At 34.3% G+C, this 20,849-nt stretch overlaps 1 protein-coding gene across 1 annotated transcript in view; it reads right to left on the bottom strand.

Moving 5' to 3' along the window:
• The window catches only part of Plcb1 (phospholipase C beta 1), a 727,531-nt gene that overhangs the window by 187,348 nt on the left and 519,334 nt on the right, over window positions 1-20,849 (bottom strand). The window contains exon 11 of the mRNA XM_048811856.1: window positions 7,148-7,294. Coding sequence (XP_048667813.1) covers window positions 7,148-7,294 — 147 coding nt within the window. The remainder of the gene's footprint in view (window positions 1-7,147; window positions 7,295-20,849) is intronic.

Here is a 20,849-nt window from a genome sequence, read left to right as displayed (position 1 = left end):
AAACTCTCATCCTGATTGTACACTTCTGGTCATCCTTTCTTTCTCTTATTTCTTTTTCCTTTTTTACTAATAGATTATCCTATTTAGAATCTGATAAATCCTAAATTTATCTCTCCCATTCATGGAGTAAATCAAGAATCTTCTGAGGCGGTTATGGAACTTCCATGGCTCATGGTAGTGACTAAATCGGTTTTTGCTCTGTGGTATAATTCTGGAGAATATATAATAGGGCATCAAGGAAAGAATACCAGGTGGGGGTGCAGGAGAGGTGTTTAAGAACCTCCAGGGATACTTTTCTTAATCTTAGGGACACAAGATTGGGACTTTCCTTATGCCACATGTGGATCTTTGTTCGTAGGAAAGTGACACTTAGGGTATACAGTCATCTTGAAACCAAAAGAGGACAAAGAAGAAAGCACATTGGTGTTCAATGACGTTAATGAATTCTTGATTTAACCAACCATCAACCACTCCTCCTCTGGAAGTCTTATGGGTGAGGTAATAAATTCCTTAATCTTTAAGTCATTATGTGATAATATCTTATTACTTTCAGCCACAAGGATCCTGGCTGTTCTAATTTATCTTCATTTTATAAATATGGAAACCAAGGCTCAAGGAGGTAAGTACATAATTAAAGATAAATTTAAACTCAGCCTGTTTATTTCCTAAGTTCATTTTCTTTCCATTCTACCACCTAATTTTCTTAGGTCTCTGTATACTTAAATACAAAATAAACGATAAAAGGTTATATATGCTAAGGATAATGAAGGAGAAATATGTAGGAGGAGAATGAGTGACATTCCAAGTATGGGTAGCTAGTGAGTGATTGACAAGGGTACAACCAGGACTGAATCATTGTTAGATATTTTCTGCAACCAAGAACATATAACTGAGGAGCGAAGTTGCATAATTATTTGACATTTAGTCAGATAATTTAATTCATCAGACTATTGAGGATAACTAAAACTTCAAATCAATTTTTTTTTCTGTAAGCTCAGTAAGGAGGCTAATTTACCCAGAGGTTATACCACTTTGTCTTGCCTTTATATGGAGCCATTATCTCCTAAAGAGTTTGGAGCATGAAAAGTTTGGTGTATGAAATGATGCTCAGGTGTGGGTTGAAATGATTACATATTGTTCTGTCCTGGGAGGATTCTTTTTTTCTGGATTCATCAATGTAGATTCCTCAAGGAAAAATCATCATTTAAAACATAATCATTTCTGGGTATACTGCCAAGACCATCTAAAACTCTTGAAAATGACCATTGCAATTAAAACCCAACTCCTTCTGTGGACATATTTCTCTCATTGATCTGATTTATTTTTCCTTCTGGGCATCTTGATATTCAACAAGGGGCAATAATGAGCAGAAAAATAGCCATAATAATATGCATTGCTAAATGGATTGGTTCTTCATACTGTACATTTAATTTTTACAGTCCCTTTGAAGTCTCAAAAGAAAACAGCAAGCATATTGAAATGCTTCTCATTTAGATTTAGAGTGAAATTTCTCAGAAATTGTAGTTCTTAAAGTGCTCCAATAAAATAAATAGAGTGGTGACAGGGGATGTGCAGGGTTGGTGATCCCCTTAGTCACTGTCAATCTCTGTCTTTTTTCCTATATTTAATCCACACTACAGTAGGTATTAACTTGTGTTTGCACTTGGCATTTCATAGCTTATTTGAATAGGAAACCTTTCCTTTTTTTTTTTTTCCTAGGGAGAGCCTCTTATGTGAAATAGATTTCTATAGATAGAGTTTTCACTTGTTTTAGAAATGTCCATGAAGTATAAAATTGTACTTATTTCCTTGATAATGATTTTAAAACTCAACTAAATTCTATTGGGATTCTATTGGTTATAACTTTTAGCATTATTAGTTGGGTCTGGAGAGTTTTTTAATTTTTATAGCAGAGATGTCCAAATTTATCCAAAAGCCTCTGAGAAACAAATTTCTATATTAGTTTTATCTGTAATTAAAACAATGATTCTATGAAGTAAAAGCAAATTTTGGTCCATAAGAAAAAAGAGGACTTCAGGCAAAACCTTAAGAGTCTGTATTAACATTTAAAATTTTTTTTTATTCTAATTTGTTTTATATGACAGCAGAACATGTTACAATTCGTATTACACAGATAGAGCACAATTTTTCATATCCCTGGTTGTATACAAAGTACATTCACACCGTTCTTGTCTTCATTCATGTACTTAGGGTAATGATGTCCATCTCATTCCACAATCTTTTCTACCCTCATGCCCTCTCCCTTCCCCTCCCACCTCTTTGCCCTGTCTGGAGTTTGTCTAATCCTCCCATGCTCCTCCTCCCAACCCTATTATGAATCAGCCTCCTTATATCAGAGAAAATATTTGGCATTTGTTTTTTGGGATTGGCTAACTTCACTTAGCATTATATTCTCTAACTCAATCCATTTACCTGCAAATTCCATGATTTTATTCTCTTTTATTGCTGAGTAATATTCCATTGTGTATATATATCACATTTTTTTTATCCATTCATATACTGAAGGGCATCTAGGCTAGTTCCACAGTTTAGCTATTGTGAATTGTGCTGCTATAAACATTGATGTGACTGTGTCCTTGTAGTATGCTGTTTTTAAGTCCTTTGGGTATAGATGGAGGAGTGGAATAGCTGGGTCAAAAGGTGGTTCCATTCCCAGTTTTCCAAGGAATCTCCATACTGCTTTCTATATTGAAATGCCCATATTAACATTTTTAATGGGTTTTTTCTATTTATATGAAATTCTCTCTAATTCCCCCGCAGAAAAACAAAAGCCTGGCTTCTACTGGAACAAGGTAATATTGTGAGAATTTATTTCATTCTATGCAAATCTATCTAATGAAAACCTTGGTATAATAATACATAGTTCAGAAAAGGGAGAAAGATAAGCAACTACAACAAGTTCATTTAAGATCAGTATTGAATTTAAGTGAGCTCACATAGTTTTACAAATTGAATATTTGAAAATATGTACATTTTAATACTACTAGAAATTAAATAATTAGATGGAGAATTCATCAGCAATCATATACAGAATGAATGAATCAGATACAGAAATTTGGAAACAACTACTTGAGTTCTTTCTTTAAAACCTAACCTGAATCCTTCATTTTCCTAATAGTGGAAAACTCTATCTTCTGAGCATTGTCATCCATAATATTCTAATACCCTCAGATTTAAAATAACCCAATACAATGAAGTTAAATTCTCCATCACGTCTGTGGTTCTGAAGTCACACAAAAATGGGGCATATTAGTGACTGTTATAAAATTAATTTGAAAATGCTTGGTGAAATGCAGTTTGAAAATAAAAACTAAATGGGAAATTTGAATTATATTCCATAATTTATTGTTTGCATTAATAATGAATAATTTTCTTAGAACTATTATTATGTCATCAATAAAGCAAATGAGTAACTGTATAATTTGTTAGGTATCAAGATTGCAAAAGAAAATGCAAGAATTGAAGTTGGAAGATAGAAGTGAAAATATTTTTCTGAACCATGCCCTAAAAAGCAAAAACAAAATAACAACAACCCAAATTCCTTGGATTGTTCACAGAAATAATCTGGAAATAATCTTTCATAGTGCAGGGTCAAAAGTGCTGTCACTTATACTATTTTTGCTCTCCCCCACAAGGATCCAGAATACACTGGAGAAACATGAATCCATGTCTGGAGCAGACAGGAGGAAGGTGACTCTGAAAACATTTATGGGCCAGGAAGCAAGAGAATTTTCAAAGACCCATGGGTCATACTGAGAGGCAAAAAAGGGTTCCCAAGTGGCCAAAGCTGAGATAATTTGAGCTTCAAAGAATAGTGGCTGTGATGGAATGCACATAAACAAAATCTGAAAACCCTAAATCCATAATGATGTTCAAGAGGATAGTTTAATATATTCCCAAAGCAGTTGAAAACAATGGAATATATATCCAATAAGTATTGTTGTTCAATTGTTTTGATATTCCTGACTCATCCTTTATATGATACAGAAAGTAATGAATATAAATATATCAATTTAGTTGCATGGCATCAATTCCCAGGCATTTTGGGCTTAAAAGGACTTTTATAAAATTACTCAGCATTGTGAGTTTTGGGCAAACAAAATCTCATATCCAAAGTTCAGCTGGATAAATATTTAAGTGTTTTTTGAGTCTTGTAGTAAGTATATGATAAATGCAAGATTTTATTATATGCTGAAGTTTTTAAAATCATACTTTGGATTCTCTCAAGTCAAAGATAAAGCTTCTTAACTTGACATTTCACAGACCTCCATGAACTTGGATGAGAAAAAAAAAGGTTACATTTTTAATTATAACATCTCCACAAAATTTAAATTCTCTTCAATTATGAATGTAGGTGACAAGTCACAGTAGTTTTAGCAGGATATGTGACTGTTTTACCAGTATAAATCACAGATATTTTCCTATGGTATCCAATTGCGGCAAGTTATGACAAAATATTGCTTATATTCATTTAAAATAGTTAATTAAAAAGATACATATTATTTTATCACAAAATTGTTTTTTAATATTTGTTAAAAATATTTTAGTGAAATTTATTTACTCTTTAATCCCAGGTACTTTATTTTATGTTTTTAACATTCTGAGAAGTGTCTATAAGCTTCAATAGGCTGCCAAATAGGTCAGTGGCACCAAATAAGATTAAGAACCCTTAAGAAGGAAAAATAAAATCCCTCATAAAGGCTTATGAGCTTGGATGTGAATGGAGCCGCAGTTTTTGTAGCAGGCCTAAAGAACTGAATCCAAAGGGTGTTTAAGTGGACATTACTCTCCTGAAATTATGGAACCTGTTGTAGTTTTAAGCAGCACTGAAAATTCTTTGTCACTTTCCCATTGAGACCTGTGGTTTATGTACCCTTTGAATCTAAGTGGGATTGTGACTCTAGACAAATACAGAAAGGAGTGACATTATAGTGCTTCAGGAGTTAAGTGCAAAGGCAGTTAAGCTTCCTTGTTACCTGAGATACTTGTTCTTGCATCTCTGAGTTGCCATCCATGTAAGAAGCCTACCTACCCTTGGGTTGCCATGCTCTAAAGAAGCCCAAGCTACATGGTGAGGCCTCTTGTAGGAAATTGGGTTTCTAGTCCTAACTGAGCCTAGTTGTTGGGTCATTCTAGCTGTGGGGCCAGATATGATGGAGAAGACTCCAGATGATTCCAGCAGCAGGCTCTTTAATTGAGTCACCCCTTCTTCTCCCAGTCACTTCTGAGGTAAAAACTAGGACACAATGGATCAGAGACATACAGTCTCCTGTATTCTATTCACTATCTGAATTCCTGATTCACAGAATATGGATCAAAGTAAAATATTGCTTGTTTTATGATACTAAACTTTGGACACCCTTTGGAGTGATTTGTTATACAGCAATAAGTAACCAGAATAGAGTTTAGGAGGAGCCAAACATGAATTTAGTTTTGTGGCAGAGCTTTTCTAGAGAATGTCAGTTGAAACAAAATTGGGTGTAAGTAGTCTGAAAGCCTTTCAGTTCTCATGAAAAACATGTATGTTGCAGTTCAAATGCCTAGTTTAGTTCAAATGTCTACAGAACTCAGACCATATGATTCTTACTAGATGGTCTCAAATTATGGGCAATCACTCTGAGATAGCCCATTCTGGCTGTGGAGAGGCAACATTGCTCTCTAAGAATAATTTCTAAGTTCCTTTTCACCCATTATGGGATATTGGGCCAATGCTAGATTTGATACCAACAAAGTGTGCATTTGAAGGCAGAAGGAATAAATCTTTTAAAGAATTTTTTTAAAAAGAACTGTTCAGTTGTCAGATTGCTAAACCCTGTGGAATTTTCATGGATACCCTTACGGCTATTCAGTGCCTGGGTCTCTCTTGTCTTTATAGGCATTTTCACTGGTGGTCTACCCTGTAGTACAAACCATACACCCCTGGACAATGAGCCAAGAACACATCAAAACCACCCCCATGGCAAGGAGAGCATTTACAAAACACAAATAGCAAATGAGACCCAGACTTCAGTTCTGTTGTGTTAGATCTGGCTATCTTATATATGTGAGGATGGTTTGAAGCAAGAATGTGATGTGGTTTTAGAAAGGTGTTTTTATTTTTCTCCCAGCTTCAGGTTTTCTAGAAAGACTTTTTTAAGGATTGCCACTAGAGATCTGCTATACAGAAAGTATTTTAGAAGAAATGCATTTTGATTATTCTTAGCTAATTAAAATCTATATTAAATTGTTAATTCTAAACTATGATAAGACAACATATATGTGTATGTTTGTTTAAATTATGTGTATATAAGTATGTAAAATATATTTTAGTATTTTTCTATTTAGTCCATTTTTTACCATTGTCCCAGGTGTGGAATAGCTATAAAAATTTTAACATAGTATATAATATAATGATATAATACATAATAAGGGAATATAATTATGTTGTAATATAATAACTATAATAATATTAATATTAACTAATATTAGCATAGTTATATGTATGTAAGTTCTGTATCATGATTTCCAACCTATTTTAATGTACCTGTGTTGATTTTATTTAAATATTCACAGAATTAAAAGTTTGGGATCGAATGGGTTAATGATTTCCCAAAACCATGATAGAATTCAATTTATGATCAATAAAGGAAACATGTAATTGTTTTTTCCTGCTTTATTATAATTTTTACTATAAGGAATAAATTATTATTCACAGATCAATTTGTTTTTGTTTAACACCCTGTTTCACCTTGAACAAAATCAATTTGCCTTCAATAGAAGTTATTAAGAGTCATGGAACTCTTCTGTAGATGAACACAGCCCACAGAGGTAGGTGGGATTGTAAGTGGCTTTGAACATAAGATTTGATTCCATTATACAAAATTCCATTGGTCTGAAGTTAAAAGGTATGGGTACATTTAAAAGACTTCAAAACTTAGGCCTGGAGAAATGGTGATATTGCTTCACAAACAGGGATATGGCTGCTTATTAAGGGTGGAGACTTTGGTGGTGGAACCCCAGAGTTCCCAGAGGTATTTCTGAGGAAGCAGAAGAAAATTCTCCTATACTTTGAAACAAGAGAAACTCGAGATTACTGAAATTTGGTGAGACTGCCCATAGTAACAGTCAAAAAATGGCCAATTCATACCTGTGAGGTAGGTGTTGTGCGAGGAATTAATGAAATAGTGAGACAGGGGCTGAGACATGTCTTCATTCAAATCCAGTTTCTCAGGTGAAACGACTCCATTTTCTTCTCCACTCAGATAGCGCATAAATCCATCCACTGATATCTGTCCTGGAAGAAAGGAGATGGAAGGAGATGCGAATGCATTTTTTTCAAGGGTTTCTGGTATCATGTTATTCTCATTACTCACCACCCCAGAAAATTCTGGAGGCATCCAGGGTAGAAGGCAGCAGCCACAGTTTCATATAAGAATAGGCATTACCTTAATGAATAAGACACCAAAATGTTATTAGGGCTTGTCTCTGAGTGATAGCATTTTTGGTGATTTTTCAAAATTCTGTATTTTGAATTCATTACTTTTATAAAAAGAGCTATGCACAAGGGATTTTATTATTTAAAATGAAGTTAAAGTGTTTTCAGATAATCTTTTTCTCTGAAATAGAAAATAAAAATGACCACAAATTAAGTTTTTCCTCAGAATAAAGAATCAAACTCTCATAAAAGGGGAGGCCTTTACATTTTATATTTTGAATAATTTTACTTCAAATGGAGAAAATAATGACTTATACTTTAACTCAGATTTAGATATTTTTCTTTCATTGTAACTTTTTGGAGGTGACTATTCCTAAATATTGAGGTAATGCTTTTATTTCAGCTTTTAAAATGCTTTTACTGAGATGTAACTGACAGATAAAAAATTGTACATAGTTAAGGTGTGCAATGTGATGTTGTGAAACACCTGAGACAGTTCTTTCTCATGGAGATTTTTTTTTTTTTTTTGCTATCCACATCTTTCTATTTTCGTTTTTAGTCAAATAAAATGAGATTATTTTTCATATGAAGTGGACAATTAATTTACTAAGTAAAAAAAAATTGCATAGAAACCAGGTTCTAATATTAACCCTACTAAAAACTAGTCATAAGTTCCGGAGCATGCCACTTAATTTTTATAAATATTGATTACTTCATGTGTATAACATGAGAGTTGAAATGCATACTCTGGAAAATGCTTTCCTCTGTTAAAAATTTATAATTCTATCATGAAAAATTTCAAGTATCATGGAGATTTTTATAGATACAGAGACCCACTTTAACTATTTAGATGTATCACCACAGTTTGTTTTTCAACTTTAGTAGTCAAAGCCTCAGAACACTGGTGTATTTATAGGTAGTAATGATATGAGCACTAACCACTGGACAGTAGCATTTCTTTTTTAATTGTTGGAAAAAGTTTTGTGTTAATTTAAAAGCTCATTGAAGAAAAACTAGACAATGCAATAAGCAGAGAGGAAACTTAAAACTTTTTGAACATCTCTAACTCCTTCTTCAGAGAAGTAAAAACCTTGGCGAGTATGATCCCCCTCTAAAAAAAGTGTGCATATAATTCTTCTATGAAGATGAAGTCATATTTACACTCATATAATTTGTCAGTGTTTGCAGGGAATCCCAGGGGTTCTCTACCACTGAGTTACATTCTTAGCCCTTACTTAAATTAAGCTGGCCTCCAACTTGTAATCCTCCTGCCTCTGCCTTCCTGATCTATGGGATTATAGGTGTATGCTAGTATGCCCAATTTACACACATCTATAACATATATAATTAGTATATGATATATAATGACTTTATTATATATTATATTTTGACATAATTTATAATATATGCTATATAGTATATAATATTGCATATGTTATATATAGCATGTAGTATTATATGCTATTATATTATTATATAATACCTGTATATAATTATGATTATATATTATATGATGTTAATATATTAGTATACACTTATGCATTATTGTATAATATTAATATATAATAGATACTTTATACATTTATGTACATATATAATTAAGCACCCTTATTTTCTTAAGTGACCCATAAAGAATATTTTCTTGTGAAAATAAATTCCATACAGATAAAATATCTAAAATGTACAATATACAATTATATTTTATAAAGTATAAAACATAAAAATATGTATATTATATATATGAATACAAATAAATATTTATATATAATTATCTATAAATGTATATATTTATAAAATATAAAATTATGAGAAGACTAAACAATAGTCTATTATCATTGATCATTATAGTTGTTTATAATTTTTTCACTAGTATAAATGATATTGCATTAAATTCTTTGATAGTTAAATCTTTTTAAAATTTGTCTTCATTAGTTTTACATGACAGTAGAATGAACTTATATACTTTGATGTATCATACATAGATGGAATATAATTTCTCATTTTTCTGAGTATACATATTGTAGAATCACATTGGTCATACAGTCGCATACATACATACAGTAATAATGTCTGTTTCATTCTACTATCTTTCTTATCCCCACATCCCCTACCTTCCCCTCCTTTCACTTCTCTCTACCTAATCTAAGGTAATGCTATTTTTTTTTTGCATTACAATTCTTAATCCACATATATACCACAAGTTTGCATTTCTGTTTGTATTTAAAGTATGTTGATACCCTATTCAAGTCTTCATACATGTGCTTTGTATAATGATGTCCATCACATTCCACCATCCTGGCTAATCCTCTGCCCCCTCCCTTTCCTTCCTACCAGTCTTCCCTATCTAGAATTCATCTCTTCATCCGATGCTCTCCCTCCCTACCCCACTATGAGTCAGCCTCCTTATATCAGAGAAAACATTCGGTATTTGTTTTTTTGGGATTGGCTGACTTCACTTAGCATTGTCTTCTCCAATGCCATCCATTTACCTGAAAATGTCATGGTATTGTTCTTTTTTAATCCTGAGTAAAATTCCATTGTGTATATATGCCACATTTTTTAATCCATTCATCCACTGAAGGACATCTAGGTTGGCTCCACAGTTTAAATATTGTGAATTGTGCTGCTATTAACATCCATGTGACTGTATCCCTGTAGTATGCTATTTTTAAGTCCTTTGAGTATAGACTGAGGACAGGGATAGCTGGGTCAAATGGTTGTTCCATTCCCAGATTTCCAAGGAATCTCCATATTGCTTTTCACATTGGCTGCACCAATTTGCAGTCCCACCAGCAATGTATGAGTGTGCCTTTTTCCCCACATCCTCACCAATGATAGTTAAATTTTAAACCTAACTTTATTTCTGTAGGATGACTTCCTGAAAATGGAATTGCTTATTCAGTGATTAAGCATGTTTTAAGGCTTTTAATACAGATAAAAAAATTCTTTCTGTTAAATTTCTGAAAGTTGAATCTTTTATCAATTACACATCAAGGAGTGTGCTATCTATAAATGGCAGGGCTAATGCAATTTACCATATGGCAAATTTATTGGTATAGTAAAATTTTATTCATGTCTAATAAATTTCTCAAGGTGACTGATGGCTACTTTTTCCATATTCTTGAAATGTTAGAGTTACATCACCTTTAATATCACTCAAACATCAGTAAAAAGAGAAGAAAGAAATTTAGGTATTGGCTCTTTTGATGCAAGTTGCTACTTAATGAAAGAAATGCCTTTCTAAATAAACTTTAAGTAGGAAAAATTATTTGCACCATGGACTGCTTAGAAATGAACTCAAATGTAAAATTTGATAATTTCAATATTGATAAGAGGAAAAATGCTTTAGAAATGGTTCATTTGCATGTAACCAATTTTTAATAGATGGCATAGTTTATAATTCCAAATAACTATCACTTAACAAATCTATCACCCTGATCGTGCTGCCATTAAAAAGGACACCTGATTACTGTTGTTTATGACTTCTGTTTATTGTGCATTTATGGTGAAATGCTGAAATCTATTTGGACTGATTTTGGTTTTTTGGAAACAAACCAAAGTCAACCTAGAGCCAAAGCTATTTCAATCAATGGTTTGAAGTATAAAACTTATTAAGGTAAAATTTTATTAAAAACTCTGTAATTTCTTCATTGTCTTCCTTTTCTTTGTGATAAGTCCAGCTTGTCTGGTACATCTCAATCTAAAGGCTCCATTCCTCTCTCCTTCCCTCTTTCTTCTTTTCTCTCTCCTTACCTTCTATTCACTTAACAAAGAGTTATTAACACCTGCCAGGTGCTAAATACAAAAAACAACAACAACAACAACAAACAAACAAACAAACAAAAAAAAAACCAGAGCACATAAAACTCAGTCCCTGCCTTCAAAGAGCTCATAATCTAATAGAAAACAAGACCAGTCACCCCATGAAAACCAATAGTGGGCACCCTCAAAGGCATATGTGCATTTATATCTTTGTCATTCCTTGGTGTCTACCATGATGCTTTACACACAGGATTAAATCACTTCTTTTGCATGATTGTAGTGATTTAAAATAGAAAATAAATTATTTTGAAATGGAAAGATCACCAAGGTCTGCATAATTTTCTTTGATTTTATCTTCTAATATGGTCAGATCATATGAAAGTGCTAGTATTGGGTATTGCTAACCTATGCAAATGGCAATTTCGTATAACTCAATCTCTAAGTACAGCTCTTCCTTAGAGGATAGGCAGTAAATGCAAGTGTCTTCAAGGAATAGAAAAGAAAAGTAATGTGCCTGCAGGATGAATGTGCATACTGGGAATATGGAATTATGCTGCCAATTTAGTGGAACCCTGGCAAGTGTGCTTTCCTTCTAAAGTCACACCAACTATGTCAGCAGAAGTTAGTGTGACCTAACTGACCATCTTCATGGTGCTGGATTTGACTCGAAGAGTGTCAGTTTGTAACTTTTATTTTGCAGGAATTAAATATCTTTTAATCTGGTCAGCAACTTTTAAAAGTAAGTAAGACAAACTATATGCCAACAGAGCAGAGATGACACTGGAATTTTAATGCCAGTATCAATTCTTGTTAGTGACTTCTGGGTGGTTATATAGACAAAAGATTCTGGACTGTGCTTGTGAACAATGTCATAGTGCAAGACAGAAAACAAAGTGAGTGGGTACAAGCTACAAATGTCATCCTTAAATGAAGATAGTATTGTCTAGGTCAAAGTATGATTTAACACAGGACAAAGAAAGCATCAAAGTTTATTAATTAATTTGTGAGTAAACCAAAAAGATGATAAAGCCATTTCAAAGGAAACTATTAGAAATCATATATATGTATTTATTATTCAATATTATAAACTATATACAGAAATATATTTTTAATTACATATATGAATATGTATAAACTTTCCTTTTTTTCTGCTAGGAATAAAACTCAGGACCTTCCACATACTACTAAGCTATATATAGCTCATTATGTTTATTCTAAATATTATGTTTTATGTTTATGTTAAACATTATGTTTAACATTGATTAGAATCAGTAAAAAGCAAGAATTAGATGGGTCAGTGTTTTTGAAGATTATTTATAATTACATTAAATAATTTAAAAATGCCCAGTGAAAGGAGTATCTAATTTGGGATCAAAACAATGAATGAGTTTGGAGGGCAGTTCAGATACAATATGACTGCCAATTGTAGGCAGTAACCAGGCATCCAATTTTCAACCCCAAAGCTTTGCCTTGTTGACAAAGGAACAAATGCTCAAGATTTTTGGTGCATGAAATGACTAGGCAGAGGTAAGTCAAAATAAAGAAAAGCCAATGTAAAAGTCAGGATAAAGAGCAGTCAGTGTGTAATCTGGAGGTGTTGGCTAAGGATTTAGGAGCTCAATTGAAAAAACTCAGATGTTTTGGCATAATAAGATTGTCTGAAATATAGTTCTGATTAGTAAAGGCTTGGGGACAGAGAGCAGACTCAGAGGACTTCCCTGCATTCTGTATAACCTACAGCTGGAAGATTGCTGTTGCCATTGACTTAAATGAAACAATCTTTTTTTTTTTTTTTTAATCTTGAACTATATGTGCAAAATTGCTTACAATTTTCTTATTGTCCACTAAGGAGCTCAGAAGAATGAAAAACCTTGAGAACTGAGATAGGAAAACAAATTAGTAACAGCACAAGAAATTCAGCTTCTACTCCTGCCAGCTAAAACTGGTCGGGAAGAAATTCCCTAACTAAGAGATGAATAAACTATATGGACTATAGTCCTCTAGCTCTAAAATTCTATGAATTCAAGCAGGCCAATATGTTATGGATGATTACTTGTTGAATTAAAACAAAATGAAATGTCACATATTAGAATGAGATTATGTAACATTAAACCACAGTGAAAAGCAATGCTACAATTTCCTGGAAGAAAATCAAGAAGAAGAAAAGTGAAGTTCAGGAGGGTAAGGTCAGCTGACAGTGGCTAAAAATAAACCCCTTTTCATATGTTCTTATTAAAGATCGGTATGCTTTCAACTGGACATGTCATTCATATAATGTCACCTAAATGTCTTTATAAGCATACATATTATCTGAACCACTTAAAGCCAAAGCATGAAAAACATATATCCCTCAAGGAATGGAACAAAATACTGGTCTATGAAGCTGTTCAAAAGAAGTCCCAGTGTTCAATGAAGAAGGAAACTGGTGTTACGAAAGGGAAACAGATCTGACTCATATGGGAAGAAACTGTCTTTAAAGAAATACAGAGAAAGTGGTATGACCAAATGATGGTTCCTGGCAGTCTTATGTCTCCTCATTCTTCAGCAGGACCTTTGCTGCTAAGAAACTCTCAAATATTATGCAGTTCTGCAAAGCTATCATGGCCATCTATGGTATCCTCCCTCCTTCTGGTTTTCTCCTTTCCTTGAAACATATCATGGTTGAGACTTGGCTGATGCCCTCCTAAAAGTATTCAGGAAGACACAAACTCAAAATTATATTGTGACATTATGAGAACTTAAATCATGTTTTAACTACACTGCACTGTGTCCAGGGACAGTTGGCTGCATGTAGTTCATGCTTACAAGTGCACACAAGGGTCCTTGAATATTTACTGAGATATGGGCTAATCCAATGCTTTCTCTAAACCAGGAGCTATCCCATGGGTTTTTAGGGACAATTAAGAATGAGGAAAATTTGTTTTCAGAAAAGAGAGCTCTAGAGAATAAAACAAATGAATGGTATAGAAGAGCTTTTTGGATTAGTTCTCTCTTATTCTTGGGCCCTGATCCCTCTTATCTGATGAATTGAAGGGGAAAAAAAGGATAAGGAGTAGTCAGTGTGTAATAAAAAAGTGTCAGCTAATGTTTTTGTTTTTTACTTCTATATCTCAAAATAATATGCTGATATTACTAGTTTCTGACTTTCCACCACAGAAGATGAGGGCATTAATCTTTCTTTACCTCCACTTTCACAACACACAAATATATATTCTTCATATCCTTTTGAGACAATTATGTTATAGTTAGGTAAGTATGTAAATATGCTTATATTGTCATGACTATGAAATCTGTTCAGAGGTGAGTTGTAGAATACCCAACAATTATTTTTCTTTTCATGCACAATTTTTAATTTTTCCTGAAGTTAATAAGTGTCTTGTTTGTCATTTGCAAAATTTATTTGCATGTATATCTAGTCCACCTCCAAACTTCTTCCAGTTATCTAGACCTCTTTGGAATATACTCAAACACAACTCTTCTTTTATTTACTGTCTCTTCTAAAAGTGTTTCTTGGAGCTTTCTAACTTGCTCCATTGTAAACTGATCAATTTCCATTTTCTTTATTATATTCTCTGTTAAATCTCTTTTATTTTTCACATACCATGTCTCCCTCTTTCATAGTTTGCCATTTTATTTTAGTTGGAGTACATTTGTCAGTTGTTTCTTGAGTAAAGGTTCATGAGGGTTAAAATTTTCAAACAATGCATGTCTAAAAATGGCTGCATTACACTTGAACCCTTAGTTGTTAGTTTAGTTGGCTATAATATTCTAGATTGAAAAGTTTTTTCTTTCAGAAATTTGGTCCATTATTTTCCAGTATCCAGTATCCTTGTAATGTTAAGAAGTCTGAAGCCTTTTCTGATTGATCATCTGAAAAATAGTTATGTGGTCTTTCTTCTATTTTGTATAAGTACCTCTGGAAATTTTCAGCAACTTGGCCTCAATTTCATGAATTTCACATTGATATATTTTGTTATAGTTTTGTCTATATCCCCTGTGCTAGGCACCTTTGAAAAACTTTAGTCTGAAACCTACTCACCTTCTGTTTGGAAATTTTACATAAATTATTTATATACTAATTTCCTGTATTCTCTCTTTCTGGAACATTATTTGGCCCAGTTTTAAATTTTTATTCATTTTCTCTTTTTTTTCATTTGTTTGCTCTATTCTCTGGGATTTTAAAAAAATTATTTTCTGTTCTGTCAGTATTTTGTTTCTGCTTCCCTATTTTTAATGTCTATGAGTCAGTTTATGGTCTGACACTTCTTTGTTTCACAGATGCAACATATTTGGTTATTTTCTTAAGGATATTAATGATATTTATATATTTAAAGAATTATCACTACATTTTCCCTATGTTCTAAATACTTTTTTATTTATTTCTATTTCTAAAAAATAAATTTTCCTCATATGCCTAGTTACTATTGATTATCTGTTTATATTTAAAAGTGACAGGATAAAAAACTGATTGGACTTGTGAGTGCATTTGGTGGCTTCAAAAGCATAAGAGTTGATAAGACACCACTGTCAAGGGATCTGCCTTTGTCTCTTGGAGTAATCTCTAATGTTCATAACATTAGGTCTTTCTTCTTGGCTCAATCAGAGTCCTTAGAGAAGTTCTCATTTTTTTTTTTTTTAACCCGGAGAGTATAAATCTGGATCCCAGATTTATATGAGGGAAGAGATTGGAAGTCTCCACATGTAGATTGCTATGATGGCCTTACTTTCAAAATGGGAACCCTACCTTCTTCAAGGCCTTGATCATCCTCATTTCTTCTTTTATCCTATCTCCAAAGAGTAAATAATTTATATCTCTCAGGGAGCTATTTCTTAAATAGCTGTCATTCCCCTTATTTTAGTCCTTCTCTTTAATCCCACTTCTAGAGGGACCTGGATTATCAATCCTGAAACCTGAAGATTTTTATGAGTAACTTGGATTGGTTCTCCATTTGTCATATAGTTAAAGTATGATCAATTCTTCAAATCTGTTATAGCTATAAACATACAGACAGCTACAAAAATTATAATTGTCTTTTACCTTATCCCACACTCTTGCTAGATTACACTTAAAAAAATCTTTCTTATAATTCAGTATTAATATGGATTTAAGAGAGTCTAATTGAATGAATATATATGTTCAGTCCACCATATTTATCCGGAAGTTCCATGATCTTTCTACTATTCCATATTGCAACTGTTTTTGTTGATAAAATTTATGAAGCCAAATTTCAAAGTGTTGTCATTGCTCCTAGCATTTTTAGGCAAAATTCAATTACCTGGGAGAAACCAAAGGTTGGCTTTGCCTGGCTAGGAACTTATGGTGGGGTTCCCTGGCTTTCTTGTACCTGTATCTTTCTAATGAAAAGCATGCAGTGACTAATATCTCACCACGGATGGCACTGTATGGATAATCTGGCAGTCAGGTTTTTCTTGCTGTTTCTCCCAGGTGGAATGGAATCAGAGTTACATAGGCAGCTTGAATTCACAGGTATTCATCAGGTGAGAAGTTACTCACACTCCTTGGTGTCTCTTGCCAACCTCACAAGGATGCTTTGTGTGGAGCAGGCATGGTAGTGTGTGAAAGAGCTGTCAACACCTGAGTTTCTAAAGGGGTGACAACTGAATCAAGCTGGCCTTTGATGATTCGAGTGCTGATGCCTTGTCCAACTTCCCTCAGGGGGGCCATGGGATGAACCCCTCATGAGTTCACTCAATCAGCAGAAATCTGTGTCCTGATTTGTAATTTTATTTTAAAAGTCTCTCATGTAATGTTGCCATTGGAGTGCAAAACACTGCTGGAGATGTTATACAATTAGATCTAAAAAAAAAAAAAAGTGAGGAAATGTCTAGAAAACTAAATTCTAAGGCACTGAAATAAACTGTGTGTTTAATCCTGTCATAGGTAGGAGTGTTTAACAGATGAGATATTTTCCTCTTCATCTTTCCAAAGTCCCTTTTAACTTTTCTCCAGAACAGTCCACATCAAAGCATTCTATCTTTCGTCCCAGGAAAGGGAGGGATGGTGGAGGGAGGAGAGAGGAGAGAAATAAGGGTACAATTTCTTCTTGGACCTGAAAGTCGTCTAATATCAAAGCTTTCTTGTCCTCAAGTCTAGGAGAAGTCCCAGAAAAAGTCCACAGTCATCAAAACAGGCCAGAAGAAGGGGAGTAGGATAACTCAGAGTATGGCGGATCATTCCTTAAATGATAAAAGAGTCGACTGTACTTCGTTATATTGCACATGGCAAACTATTGCTCCATCAATTCACATTTCTCTGAACCTCCTTTTCTCACTTTGGGAGAATTTCCTCTTAAGTCCATAGATTAAAAAGTATGAGAAGCTTATGAATATGATTTTCAATAGGCCAGGTAACACAAGTGGATGTCCCTCATTTATACTGAAACTCCTGAACCACCTTTTTATTATACTCCATGACCCAGGAAAAAGAGAAAGTGCATAAGCCATGGCAGAATCCAGGGCACAATACTAAAGTGCCTGGAAAGTTCCCCAGACAGGCTTTTTCCCACTCTGTATGCATTTTAACATAGCATGAACCACAGACACGGAGCTGCTCCTGAGACAGTCCCAAGAGCAGATGTGAAGAAGTGGCAGTGAAGTGTCACGGAAAAAGTCCTGTGGAGTTTCAAGGAAAGAGAACATGGTTGGCCACATTTATACACAGGACGCTTCTCTTTTTTATAATGCATTTGGACTTGAAAGGAAATACATACATTGTGTAAGTGTAAACAGGATTGGAAAGAAAGAAAAAGAGAGCCATCTTCTGAAAGGTTGCATCCATTTGATCTATTTCCAGTATACGGTCAAAAAGGACTTTATTTGCTACTAAACTGCACACAAAATTAACTCATTTTGTCTTCATCGTAACTCTATTAGTGGTTACCATTTTTGTGCCTATTTTATAGATATCTGAACGATGTAGCTTGCTCAGTCACATATCCCTCAGGAGGGCAGGATCTGGAGTCAACTTTTTGTGTTCTAGGCCTTTACTATGCTGCAGTGATGAAAAAGAAACCACAACTCGTCTAGTAATAGAAGGTGAAAAAACAATAACAACAACTACAATAATAATAAGACTACATTACTAAGCACTGACCTTGTGCAAGGCACAGAAATCCTATGAGAGAGGGACTTTTTACTTCCCATTTTCATTTGAGTAAATGGAGGCTCAGAGAGGTAAGTGCCTTGTCTGGGTGACAACTAGTATGAAAGCTAAACAGGAACACACGCTGAAGCAATGAAAAGACAGATGGCAGTGGGTGTGACTGATGATGTTTATCCACATAACTCCCCGCACTGTCCTGGATAAGGAACATGGGCGATGGAAGAGGGAGTGTTTTGCCTGGCTGGCAGTGGCTTCAATCTGGTCACCCTGCATCAGTCCTAAAAATAGCCCTGGATGTGACCAAGGAAGACTTTCTCCCATGATTTGCTTATCTCTCTAAAACGTGTTACTTTAATCTTTCTGTTAAAAGAAGCTGAGCACAGGCAGACAAATGACCCATCTGGCAGAGCCGTGAGGATTAGCTCTTTGAATTGAATTTGTCTATCAAGGTCCAAAATTCTTTTCCAGACTTGATTTACATTCTAATCTTTGCATGTCATTTAAAGGCATCCTCTAGCATTTTTCTTTTCTAACCCCTGAGTTTAACATTTAGGAAGAAAAACAAAATACAATAAAAAAAAATCTTGTTATGCCAACATAAGAATAAGAGAAATGCTGAGCTGAAGAGGTGACATTGTTTTGTGACTTTTGCAAAAAAAAAAAACAAAATCAGGTTAGCTTGAAAAAATAAAAACAACTAAACAATGCAAATAACATCTCCAAAACTTTGCAGCACAGAGAAATTCTGCCTTGGAAGACAGATGGCCCATAAATACACATAGAATCATCACACAGTAGAGATGGGCAAACTGGACAGTATGTCTGCCAGCTAGCATGGGCACCAGCCTCATTGTATTGAGCCAAATGCCAATTAGGCAGGTTCTGGCACCCTTATGTCTGGATGTCAGTAGGATTAGGTGGTTGAGAATCCATTCATCATCTTTCAATCTTCACCCTTCGTGTAATGACACCAGTGCACACTGGAACACTACCGGTCCAATGGCTTAGCACCTCCTTAAATCACTTCTAAGTTCAGCATCGAGAAGTCACTTTTTGGCTTACATCTATCCCTGGTGCTATGACCCTTGTGAATTCTTCTAGCTCGGTTCACAGAAACAAAGTGCAGATGGCATTCATATAGCATGGCTCACCAAAATCTATTTGCCCGCTTTCAGAAATAATCTATTAAATGTTCTCTTTCAATTACTGTTTTTTGGACATGAACTTTGCTATCGCTGCTGCAAAATTTTGCTATTTAACATGATATAGAAGCAAAATTTGACCCAAAGAAGCTTCAATAGTCCTTTTAAGTTGCTAATGAAGGACAAAGACAGGATTCAGAGTAGTATCCTTCTTTCGTGAACATAGCTTTAGAACATATTTGGAGCCTAGAACTGTGTAAGTACTATTTATCTTTAGAGTTAGAGGTTCTCAGAGGCTAGAAAAAAGTTCCATTGTATTTTCTTAGCTTCCTGTGACATTGCTTTACAAAAGCAGATCTTCCATAATGGTTCTTGACCATAGTGCAAAGTAGACAAAAATGTTTTAAATCCTCAACCACAATGTCATGTTCCTTAGCCCAACTGGACAATGACTTTCTAAGGGCAAGAGCCATGGCCTTCACTTTGTTTACATCTCTCCCCGTGTTTAGTACACAGGCAGGCCAACAATATATGCTCATTCATGCTTTCTGATGAACTTCTTAGAACATGATATCTCTTGGTGTCTCAAATGCCACCTGACTCTAATCCATATTTCCTTTGGGCCTCTGCTCTGTGGCATTCCTGAAGCACAGCATGCAATACTGCTTTGCTCTTCAGAAGCTTTCGGCACATCTTTCCTCACGTTCTGAAGAGACAGGAGGTTCTAATATATTAAGAGCATGTGAGGCTAAGAATGGCACCTTACCATCCTGGCTCAAGGGCTGGCACAGGCAGCAAGGCTCAAAAAATGCATATTAAGTAAATTACATGAATGAATTATCCAACAGTAGCATCAAGGCTGCATTTAGGTCACATGCAGATACCCTTCCAGACTTCCTCTCACTAATTCCCTCACCAATAAGCATAAGCTCCTGCCAGTAAAATTTTTTGACTGCCCATCGAATCACTTTTTTTTTGTCATAAAATGTGGATAATAATCTGGACTTGAAGATTTGTTGTGAGGTTTATATGGGATCACTAGCAGGTTAAGAAATTGAAGAATTTCTTGAAAATTGCTAGAACCTCAATGAAAAATTAAACTTCTCTTTCTCTCTAAACCTCCCTAGCACATAAAGAACGCCCTGTAAATATTTGCTATATGAACAAATGAATATATGTATCTCAAATTATAATTATTCTATTTATATTATGTCTTGAAATATAATTATTTGTAATGTCATCTCTTCTTGGAATTACATGTTCCTTGACTTTATTTTGATGTTGGTGAGCTTTCTAGTAGTTCTTTTTTAAAAAATTTATTTATGAGAGCTTCCAATCACTCCTGCAAGGTAGGCGGGCCTGCGACCCACCGGCAGAAGAGGAGCAG

This window comes from Marmota marmota, unplaced genomic scaffold, assembly GCF_001458135.2.
Source record: "Marmota marmota marmota unplaced genomic scaffold, marMar, whole genome shotgun sequence".
In the NCBI taxonomy this organism is placed as follows: domain Eukaryota; kingdom Metazoa; phylum Chordata; class Mammalia; order Rodentia; family Sciuridae; genus Marmota; species Marmota marmota.
The sequence above is the reverse complement of the archived record's forward strand: the minus strand, read 5'-3'. Positions and strand labels throughout refer to the sequence as shown.